Genomic DNA, 10,590 nt, shown 5'->3' with positions numbered 1-10,590 from the left:
AAGAAAAATACATGGTTAGAACTGATAATTGATCGCATGGTGCAAGAATGACCGCAATTAATTAATAATTGAATGTTATGAGGGACACAGCCTCTGCTCAACAAACTCAAACTCGAGAACGAATCGTTTGGGGGGGGGGGGGCTGCAGTTCGGGAACGACTGGACCTATCACCTTCATGGCAGTCAAGCAAAGCATTCCGCCAAGAGTCGTTCACAATCTAGTCCCTTCCGTGGCCACACCTAGGCCTCGTTTCAAATGTACTAAGAAATAATCGCATTTGTTTAACTAGCAATCAACAAATGTACATTGTTTAAAGCACACGTTTACAAGTCTCAGTCACAAATTACAGCTCCAATAAGCCCCCTATGGTGAACAACATGTGAACGAGAGGCTCGTAGAATCATGACTCTTTCAAGTTTTCAGTTCATCGTTTGCCGGTAGGGGGACGCTGAAGTATAAGTAGGGAGGTCCTGCGTCTGCATGCTCTGGGCATTACTGAATCAAATGAACTAAATGAGTCGAAACATTTGTTCTTTTGACTGAACAAATCACTAGTAAGAAGACCCAGACCCTAGATCCACTGTAACAACAGGGCAGCGAACCACAACAGAGGATGAATCACCGAGCGGAGCAACAGTGAAATGTGTCACCTTTTGCTGCAGATCAATGATAATTACCTCCCTGACACGAGTATTACTTTACAGGATCAGGGACAGGGGGGGGGAAGGGCTGGGGAGGGGCCACCGAGCTGGTCAATACTCTCTGAGATATGGCTCCTGTTGGCCCCCGGGCCTGACCTAATAGCGGCTCAACAAGCCATTACTGCCTCCGCTGGTCTGGTAGGAAAACACTGTGTATGTGTGTGTGTGTGTGTGTGTGTGTGTGTGTGTGTGTGTGTGTGTGTGCGCGCGTGCGCATGCTAGTCCAACGGCATACCAATAGAAGCTTGTACAGATAGAGGCGGGAAAAACACATTGCTTTATCAACCCAACATAAAGTGTTACTAAATTGCTCCATTTAAAAACACATACTGTAAATGCATTGTGAGAGGGCATCTTACCATGTGGCCCTGAGTGAATGGTGAACACATGTTGATAAACATAATTATTTTAGTAGCAGAGCTATTTCCCACATCCTCAGTAATAATCATAACTCCCATTGTCAATGCACCTCCTACTACCTGAGCACAGAGGGATATGATAATCCACCAGCATAGCTTCTGTTGTTGCTGGATTGCTCAGATCTGTAATGCTCAGGTATTTACTTTACAGAAATATCACAGGTGCGGTAGTTAGGGGGAAGCCAGGTAATAGCCTATTGTATTCAGCAGGTGGTATACAAGCATTCTGTCACAGAATCTTAGCGCTTAAATTGGACTTGTAACAGATAACACTTGCAAAAATCTTTGACTACTTCCTCGCGATTAGTGGTACGGCTGATACACATACGTATGATACAATTTAGGAAAAGATCCACTGTGGACTAGGGTCAGTCCTTGTTCTTTCTCTTACAAAGAAAACCTCTTTTGGTAGCAGCCCACAGCCCAGGGCAAACTGGCTTCATCTCTCTCCACCTATCCTCTCGGGTCTTTCTCCTCTCGCCTCGTGGCAAGAGAGCGGGCGCTCGACGGTCGGTGGGCTGCATGAATGTGGCTCTCGGTCTCCAAGACGGGATTTGGATTGTTCGGCCCTGATTTGAATCCTGGGGTTTTGAGGAGAGAGGCAGTCTGGCCAATCAGAAGGCTCTCCTCTGTAGGGGATAGAGGTCAGAGGTTGTATACGTAGATCCTCCACTTCCACTACTGTTTTTATCCCAACGGCGGTCTGTATAAAATAGTCTCTTTTATACGCTAATGTAAATGAAAATGACATGACCTCTTTTCCAAATCTAATGCAAATGTATGATGGACAACTTTGTGCCCAAGTTTTCTGTTTGATAGTAAACATACTTCATGGCATTGAAAGTAAATGTTTTTAACTTTCATGGATAGTTACACGGTTGTGTGTTATATAACTCTGCTGTCTTTTGTACGCATAATGTAGTTCAAATAAAGTGTTACAGCACTAATACCCACCCCAACTGGCAGCTTTTATGCAGCTTAAATACTGGATACCAGTCTCTTTTGTTTTAGTATTATATCTGCCACTTGTTTGTTTAACTCATTTGCAATTCTGGTCAGGCTTATGGCCGCATCCTCTCTTATAACTTAAGAATCTTTTTGTTATTATCTGTTTCCATTTGAAATGTTTTAACTTTAAGACTTAAAACTCTAGGACTTGGCTGCGTTTGCAGACTCTGGGCTTGTGTTCTTTTCTCTTGAATGAGTTGAGTTTCATTGAATGCCCTACTGTTCATAATACAATTGATAAAGGAAGTCATACCCATCCTCATCAACAAGTGGTTTACTTTTTGGTGAAGAGTACCTCAACGGTACGGTAAAGTAATGCATATTCTGTACTGTAATTTAGACACTCATGCCACTTATAAAACTTCACACAGTTTGTTGTGTGTTTGAATATGCCTACTGCCAATGGTGTGCACATTTGACCATTACACATACTGTACAAAGTCAATTTATTTTACAGATGAGGGGATCTGAAAATGAAGGCGGTTATCTGACTTGGAAAGTCGATCACAATTCCTCTTCTTCTGATACAGAGCTCAGTGCTGAGGATTGTTCCACATTCCTTATGCATACTCTCACAAACAGTCTCTCTCTCTCTCTCTCTCTCTCTCCTTTTCTCTTCTCTCCATCCTGATCTCTCTCCCCTCTCTCTCCTCCACACTCGGTTCCTCTCTCACTTTATTAAACGACCTGTCTGCCTGTACACGCTGTCTGTCCCAGGTGGCTCTGTATGTTCAATTCTATCATTAAAACCCATTACCCAGCTATCAAAACCCCCTGTAAATCCAGCTAATGACCTCATTTCCCTAAGTGTCACCTGTGTCAGTCAGCGGCAGGGACGCTTGCATTGGCGTACATCCAAAAAGGGTCCGGATGGAGTACCCCATAACGCTCCCTACCCTCCATTCCTCTCGCCTCTAAAAAGAGGTTAGAGAAATCAGTGGCCAACCAAAAATTACATGGCAAGGTGACGAGGGACAGTGTGTGTGTGACTACTCAAATATTCTACTTTAATAGCTAGGCCAGATCAACTAGGGGCCCAATTTCAATACAACGAAGAAGAGAGAAATAGGTAAGAGGGGGTAATGGCTGCTGTTTGACTAAATCCATTCCAAATCCCATACACATCCATCATAAGTGAGGGTTTATGTACTCCGAAGGGGTGATAATAGCATTTAGCATTTTCACACAGCTTCCCGTGTTCTGGATTTGAGTGGAGAGAACGAAGGGTGAAGAAAGTGGAGTAGGGGACGCGGGTCGTTTCTTTTCCCTCCTTCTTCCTCCTCTTCCTCCCCCTCACATGCTCCTTCCTCTCCTCTCCCACTCTTTGGGAAATCATTCCTTGAATTGGAAAAGGGGCCCTGGGGCCACCGGGGCGACCAGTCACTAGTTCTTTTACAGTGGATAATTGACTCCCTTCGCCTGGTAATTCATCGCTTGCATATGCCAGCTAATACATCAGTTGGAGAGAAGCTGCCGACCTCCCAACCTTCTCTACCCCCCCCCCCCCCCCCCCTACAAAACGCACACGCACCACCGCCCACACACTCTTACCTCACACACACCACCACCTCACACACACACACACACACACACATACTCCAACTTCACACACCCCACTTTCCAACCTCACACACACACACACGGGGCCCAGGCCGGGCCCCTCCTTACCAAAGAGCCAGGAGCTGGGAATGAGAAGAGGGAGCGAGGTGGCGGAGGAAAAACCTGAGATGATAGATGGGGCGTATTGTGGCATTATGAATGAATTATGCCTCCCAAATACCTTGAGCAGTGCAGACTGTCAGCCTGTATCTATACTAATCTGGGAGGAAATATGACTGTTTCCACATTAAAGAGGGCTGCAAAAGAACCAGCTATGGAATTAATTGAGCAATCAGGCCATTAGAAGGAAATGTCGTACACGGATTCTCTATCGCCGAGACCACATTTATCATCCTCGACTGGCGGTCCCATTCTTTTATGTGTTTTCCCCCCCTCCTCTCGCTTATCGTTTTAATGTACCCCTATCACCAAACAGATTAGGATTATTGTGACAAGACAAAGGTATATTTTTTTATTTTCGATAGTGGTGTCAGCACCTGATGCATTTATCATGGGTGTCACCCAGACCTATCCCCTACAACTTCCGCGCCGCGCTCCATTTTCCTCTGTGTGGCACCATCTTACTAATGCAACAAAAAGGAAGTTTATTACTGCTGAATAGAGTTACAATGTTTGAATTCGATTTGTATTAAAGCCATAGTTGATCAAATTATGTTGAGGTCATTTTTAGACACATAATTCACAGATAAATGTTTCTTCTTATATTTTTCTTGATTGAGGCCTAAACCCATCTTTATTTGTTTCTCTTGATGTATGTATATTTAATAATGTGCTTATATAGTATCACTTGAGCATGTCACCTTTCATTTGTTTTGTACAAGCAGCTCTAATTGGAGAAATCGTTTTTTGTGTTCTGTTTAGAGTTTTTAAAAAAAATATGTTGCTTTTCTTTTTTTTCTCTCGGCTGAATTAGTTGATTTAATCGTTTTTAAAGTTTCCCTAACTTGATTTCGTTAAATGATTGTCTCTAATTTTATGAAGCCCTTAAAACACCATTTCAGGAGTAGTCTAAGCCGACCACTAATATAACACAAGTTGAGGCGGAAGCGGTTGTGCTGTACAATAGTGATTTATCATCTGATGGTCCTGTATGGAAGTACATTAGGCGCCCTCTCTCCGGTGTAGACTGGTGTAGGCTCCAGGCCACAGCGTTAACCTTGCCCTTGTTCCAGGCTGCGGGCTGGAGGAGAGAATAAAGTAAGAATGGGGCCGCTGGCTCCTCAAGGGTACTGTAGCTACTACTGCTCCCTGCTTAGAGAGAGGAGCTTTGAGCTTTTGCCCATTACAAAACACTCCCTGGGGTTATTTTTTTCATTAGACTCATAAAAGCTTTAAGTTTGATATAGCTTGCATGGGCTCCCTTCAGTAATTACATTAATATGATGTACTGTCACATTTTGATTGTATGCATTTCACATGTAAAATAAGGGCAGCTCAATATCCCACAATGGCAGTCACAAAATAAACACTGACTGTATACACAACTTAGGGTATGAATTTTTGGAAAATATCAAATGTTTGACCATTTCTAGTGGGACGGCATTAGAAAAAAAGGATAATAATTCATATTTATTAAAAATACTATTATAGGTATAATATTATTAACCTACACAGTCTACTGGTAACATGACTTGGTAAAATACTTTTTTTCTTTTTTCTTGATATAGTAGACAAAACAGTAATGTGTAAATGTGTAACCAAATGCAACCTGATATTAAAGTATAGATAGGCTTGAAGCAGTAGTGCTGAATATTATCTGAGACATACTGATGGCATCAAAAGGCCAAAATCAAAGTTGTTTTCTAGAACTGAGCTCCATGCTGCTCTATGATCAATGAAGCTCTATCTCCCCCTGGAGTATAAAAAGGGACATTACATGAAAGGATCCAACTTTCAAGGACCATACATTTGTCGATCTAGAAGAAAATACATTTAATTCTAAAACAAAAAATCTAAACTGTTATCATATTGCTTTGTACACCAAGTGACCAAGATACTAAAGTCCAACAGAAAACCATGAAAGCAGTTTTTTAAAAATAACACAGCGTAATCCCTGCCATGTTCCGGTAAGAACCTGAGGGATGGGGCTATAAATGTAACCACTCAAATTCATAGACAGCGATGGATGGAGAAACTGACCATCCATCCATGATATCAAAATTAAATTTTTAACCATATTTTGAGGCTATAATTGCTTACATTTATTTTGTTTACAAACACGCTTATATTTTGGGCTCTGATGCGGTACGAGTCGAAAGTTGAACTAAATTCATGAGACATTTCTAAGTTATATTCTGCAAGGACTCTATTCAATGCATATTGCAGAAATACAGCGTTCTAGCGTGGTTGAAATGTAGAGGCAACGTTCCCACGTTAGTGGAGACTGTATTCACTGTAACCGTTGAATTACCTTTACATTTCTATCGCACAATATGTAAATTCAGCGATACAGATTGAATCAACGGGTACATGTAATTCATTTATAAATCAAAATTACTGTATATAGCAACTGCAGATTGCCCCTTTAAGATTGCGTTTTTATTCCCCTTTAAGATCGCGTTTTAACTCACCTTCAAGTTTTGTTCAGCCCTCTGAGCTTCCTTGGCGCCATGTTTATTTTATTTGATCTTTATTTAACTAGGCAAGTCAGTTAATTAAGAACAAATTCTTATTTTCAATGACGGCCTTGGAACAGTGGGCCTTGTTCAGGGTCAGAACGACAGATTTTTACCTTGTCAGCTCGGTAGAGGAACCGAGTTTGGAGGAGAGAAATACCCCTGAAAACTCAGCAGAGGGCAATGAAATTACATTTGGTACCACTGGAACTAGTTTTTCCAGGCATGCATTTGTCTTGAAAGCATAAAATAAGCTGGTTATGCCAAATGTAGATACAAATGTGTAAAGATGCTGTGAAGAGGAAAAGAGCGGGATTCTACTACCTGTGACATAACAGTCCAGACCTACAAGCAGATGTCTAGACTGGACACCCACATACATAGAAGAAATACTAATCCACTGTGTCTTGAGAAACAAAAGCCTGGGAGAGCACTGGCCATTATCCGACTGTTGCCACCTATATAGTGATTGAGGAGGGAACCAGCAACTATGTAGTAATGGAACGTGTGCACTGTCACCTCTGCCATAAGGACGGACCTCTTGTCAGAGGCCATAACATCTCTTGTCAGAGGCCTGTAAGCCAACACTCCCATAGGGAGACAGTAGTCAATGAGAAGAAGCACTGCATTTTATCCTTATAGGTAAATTGTATTTATATTGTCATCATACCAAATATTACCGATATATTAATATTGACAACCATAATTCCCAGCTCATCTTAGTTACAGATAAAATAGGCCTAATAATATACTTTTTCACCTTTCCTATTTGAAGATGGGCCTCTGAAATGTAGGCCTCATATTCCTTGACTCATGTTTTTCTTCGTGCATGCATTGGCCAGCCTACTTACCTCGCAAAGTCTTTGTCACCATTCTCGCGCCATGCGTTTGTACTTTCCCCTCCAGGAGCAGCAGTTTTGCACGCTCTGCCGACTGTCCAATCAGAAACTGGTAGCGTCTCGTTGCTCTGTCTCCATACCCGGCTCTTTCTCATAACAGGTGAGATTGCATAATTTCCCTTGCAAAATACAGGTGATCATGTCATATGTAGACCATTTCCATTTTCGACAATACAATTGATAAACGTATTTTTTTTCTGGTTTATGAAGTTGACTTCTTGACAGACATGGTATCTCATTCTATGATGGTTTAGCATACAGAGTAGCCTAGTAGTTCAGGGCAACTTTGGAACACTTGCCACTTGATACCGCTCTCTTTACTTGTCATCGTTCTTTAAGACCCTTTGGATACGTTTGTGTATGTGTGTGTGTTGTGTGCTTGTTACAAAATGTACAAATGCACTGACAGATAGCGATACAGTCAAAGCATTTCTTTCAAACTTTTGAAATATTTTTTTTTTATCTTGAATAACTAAATTGACCTTGAATAACACATTTTGACCGGTTTCCTAACGAGGCACAGCACCTCACATATTGTAGCTGCAACAGCTGGAGAGAAACCACGCCTCTCTAAAATCGTCTTCCAATCAGATTATCTCATTACTGTTGCCACTCAATTTACAGCCATTCCCCACCCAGAAAGGATCTTGGTAAATTAGCATGTGGCCAATGATGTTAAGTATGCAAATATTTGACGTTATCCTATGCACTTGCATTGTTCTTGCGATATTATCTGTGGACACCGGTTGTTGTCTCATTTCCAACAGCGATAAACAGAGTAGCTACTGTGTCACAACTTCACTAGCACTAACAGTGACATATCAGCAAGCAATATTATTGTCTCGATTTTGATTTCATGTGCAAAATGACATTTGAGGAACTAAGTGGGGATTATTCTGCAGAAAGGTAAACTACTTTAAAGCGCTTTCGTCAATGCCAGTGCAACTTGCAAATGGCTCTCTTTTCACTTGAACTTGGCAAGCAATGCAATGCATTAACATTTAAAAAATAATGCTGAAAACGTCAGTGTATTGTTATTCAGATATTTAACTTCTGTAATGTTGTCTAAGTCATTTGACAACGTTGCTATGACTTGGTTAGTTGGCTTGGTTGAAGTATTTGCAGTATTCGAATATGTAACGCCAGCTTTTCTGTTGAGCTCACGAGACGCGTTCCGGCCAGCCAATCTGCAGTTAGCCTAACACTGTAACGCCGGTGTCAGGTAATTTTAGGGAAACACTTTTGACCTGAACTTAAAACTTCAGTGTAATTGACTATCTTTGTACTCATCATACAATAGGAGTTTTGTCAATTATGGAGTGACATGCACCGAAAAACAAACGCGGTGTCAGAGTTTGAACTTGCAAATCAGTCAGTTGGCCTCGCAGCTAGGTCAAGGTACAGAACTACCTACGCTAGCTAGCTAGCTAACGTTAATCCTAGTACGTACACGATAGCCAGCTCCTGCGCTTGGCAGTAACGTTCGTCTGCCAGGTCAGCTAGACAAGCCCTAGCATACCCTCCTTTTCAATAAGTTGAGCTTTGCCCATGCATATGTGAAAGTTGATGTGAGTTTGATGTCCGTTTTAATAATACACTATTTTCTCTGTTTTAGGATGGATACAGTGGCAAAAGCATTGGAAGAGGTTCTCTCATTGGCATTACCCCAAGGATGCATTACAGTAGGGGTCTATGAAGCAGCAAAATCATTGAATGTGTAAGTAGGCTACACTTTAAAACCAGTGAGAGTTCAAAGTTCCAATGATGTAGTTTTTGTCTATGCATGCTTGTTTAGAATGTCTGCATTTCATGTTCTGTTACTGTGTTACTAACCACATATCTGTTACTTTCATCATTAGAGATCCAGATAATGTGGTTCTGTGCATCCTGGCAACAGATGACGAGGATGTAAAGGACGTGGCCCTTCAGATCCACTTCACCCTGATCCAGGCATTCTGCTGTGAGAATGACATCAGCATCCTGCGAGTTAACAACACCAGGCGTCTGGCAGAGATCCTCGGCGGAGGGACACAGGGGGGAGAGCCCATGGATCTGCACTGTGTCCTGGTCACTGTAAGTATCTATTTCCACTTTATTCACCTTATATTCACTCAAAAATCATAACTTTCAAACACAAACAGGTGCTAAAAATGGTTAAAAAGTTATTTTATTTTACTGGGGCACATGAGACACTCGCTCTGGATATGCCAGAACATTCCCACACCCATTAATTTACTCACTCCTTGTGTCCTGTAACCAAACAACTCAGTCTTGCTATTAATGACTCCTGTGGAATTTTCATTGAGGGAAATAACTTGAATTGCTCATCGTCTTGAAACTCCCAGGTGTCTATCTATTTTATTGCAGGCCATAAAATCAGGCATTAGGATATTTTTGCAACGATTGACTCTCTCTCTCTTTTTCTCTTGTCTTTGCAGAGCCCACACTCCTCCTCCTGGAAAGACCCAGCCCTGAGCAAAGTTAACCGCTTCTGCAGGGAGAGCCGGTGTATGGACCAGTGGGTACCCATCATTAACCTCCCTGAGCGATGAAGGGTCCCCCCAACAGCAAGACATGTGAAGGACTCTCTCTGTACGGGAGTAGAGTGATCCCTGATGGACACACTACCCTGGGAAAATTCCTGATGTAGGAAAAAGAAGACAAACAACCACAAAATAAAGCATTTTGAGAAGAAAAAAAGAAGATCAGATCCAGCCATCTAGATGGGATACAAAAGGGGGTGGATTTCCACCGGGTCTGGTGGAGTTGAACTATCAGCTATGGCAGTCAGGGCGAGATGACGAGGCACTTTTTATGTTCAGTCACCAGACCGAAACCGACGTCTGTGCTTTTTAACGGAAGATGGACACACTGTACAGAAAGATAAAATCATGTATGGCAGAGCACTTCACCTTGTGGGGACTTAAAAGATTGAGAGAAACAAAAAGATGAGCTCTTTTGTAGCCACTGTTGTTAAGACAACCAAGGCCTCTCTTTTTGCCGAAACAGAGCACTTGTAGAAACACTGGACTTGTTGTATTTTTGTATTCACAATGTTGATGTTGTCTTTACTATTGTTATATAATTATTTAAAAAGGGAAGGGCTAAATATCCAATGAACAGTGAAGATACTATGCATTCAGTCAGTGTTTCCATTGCCAACAGTTTTTTACACAAGTGAATAGTTCTTTTTTTACAGTTAAGTTATTTCTTATGATATTTAAATGTATTTATGTTTACAATTTTTATACCATTATCTCTCTGCAATTGTCTGTAAAGACACAGGTATATTATTGTTGTCAATAAAAAGTATTTTTGGAGCCAGAA

The 10,590-nt window shown here is 41.6% G+C and overlaps 1 protein-coding gene across 2 annotated transcripts; it reads left to right on the top strand.

Annotated features, from left to right (window-relative positions):
• Positions 1–7,243: 7,243 nt before the first annotated feature.
• LOC110530106 (growth arrest and DNA damage-inducible protein GADD45 alpha) lies at positions 7,244–10,590 on the top strand. 2 transcript variants are annotated; one of them, XM_036985654.2, is made up of 4 exons: positions 7,244–7,363; positions 8,879–8,980; positions 9,123–9,336; positions 9,702–10,590. In XM_036985654.2, the coding sequence occupies exons 2-4, from the start codon at positions 8,880–8,882 to the stop codon at positions 9,813–9,815; spliced, it is 429 nt and encodes a 142-aa protein (XP_036841549.1). In that variant the 5' UTR covers positions 7,244–7,363; position 8,879; the 3' UTR covers positions 9,816–10,590. The 2 variants fall into 2 exon arrangements, with proteins under 2 accessions (XP_036841549.1, XP_021468598.1); XM_021612923.3 differs by lacking the exon at positions 7,244–7,363 and adding an exon at positions 7,941–8,169.

This window comes from Oncorhynchus mykiss, chromosome 8 (genome assembly GCF_057628025.1).
Source record: "Oncorhynchus mykiss isolate SJ-2025 chromosome 8, ASM5762802v1, whole genome shotgun sequence".
NCBI classification, from domain to species: Eukaryota; Metazoa; Chordata; class Actinopteri; order Salmoniformes; family Salmonidae; genus Oncorhynchus; species Oncorhynchus mykiss.
Note: the sequence above shows the minus strand (reverse complement) of the source record. Positions and strands in the feature narration are given on the sequence as shown.

What these genes read in the sequence shown, in the direction of transcription:
- LOC110530106 (XM_021612923.3), top strand. Translation starts at nt 8,120, where the DNA reads ATGTGCAAAATGACATTTGAGGAACTAAGTGGGGATTATTCTGCAGAA. An exon ending in GGGGATTATTCTGCAGAAAG is followed by an intron (nt 8,170 to 8,878) that starts GTAAACTACTTT and finishes TCTCTGTTTTAG; the next exon opens with GATGGATACAGTGGCAAAAG. An exon ending in TGCACTGTGTCCTGGTCACT is followed by an intron (nt 9,337 to 9,701) that starts GTAAGTATCTAT and finishes TTGTCTTTGCAG; the next exon opens with AGCCCACACTCCTCCTCCTG.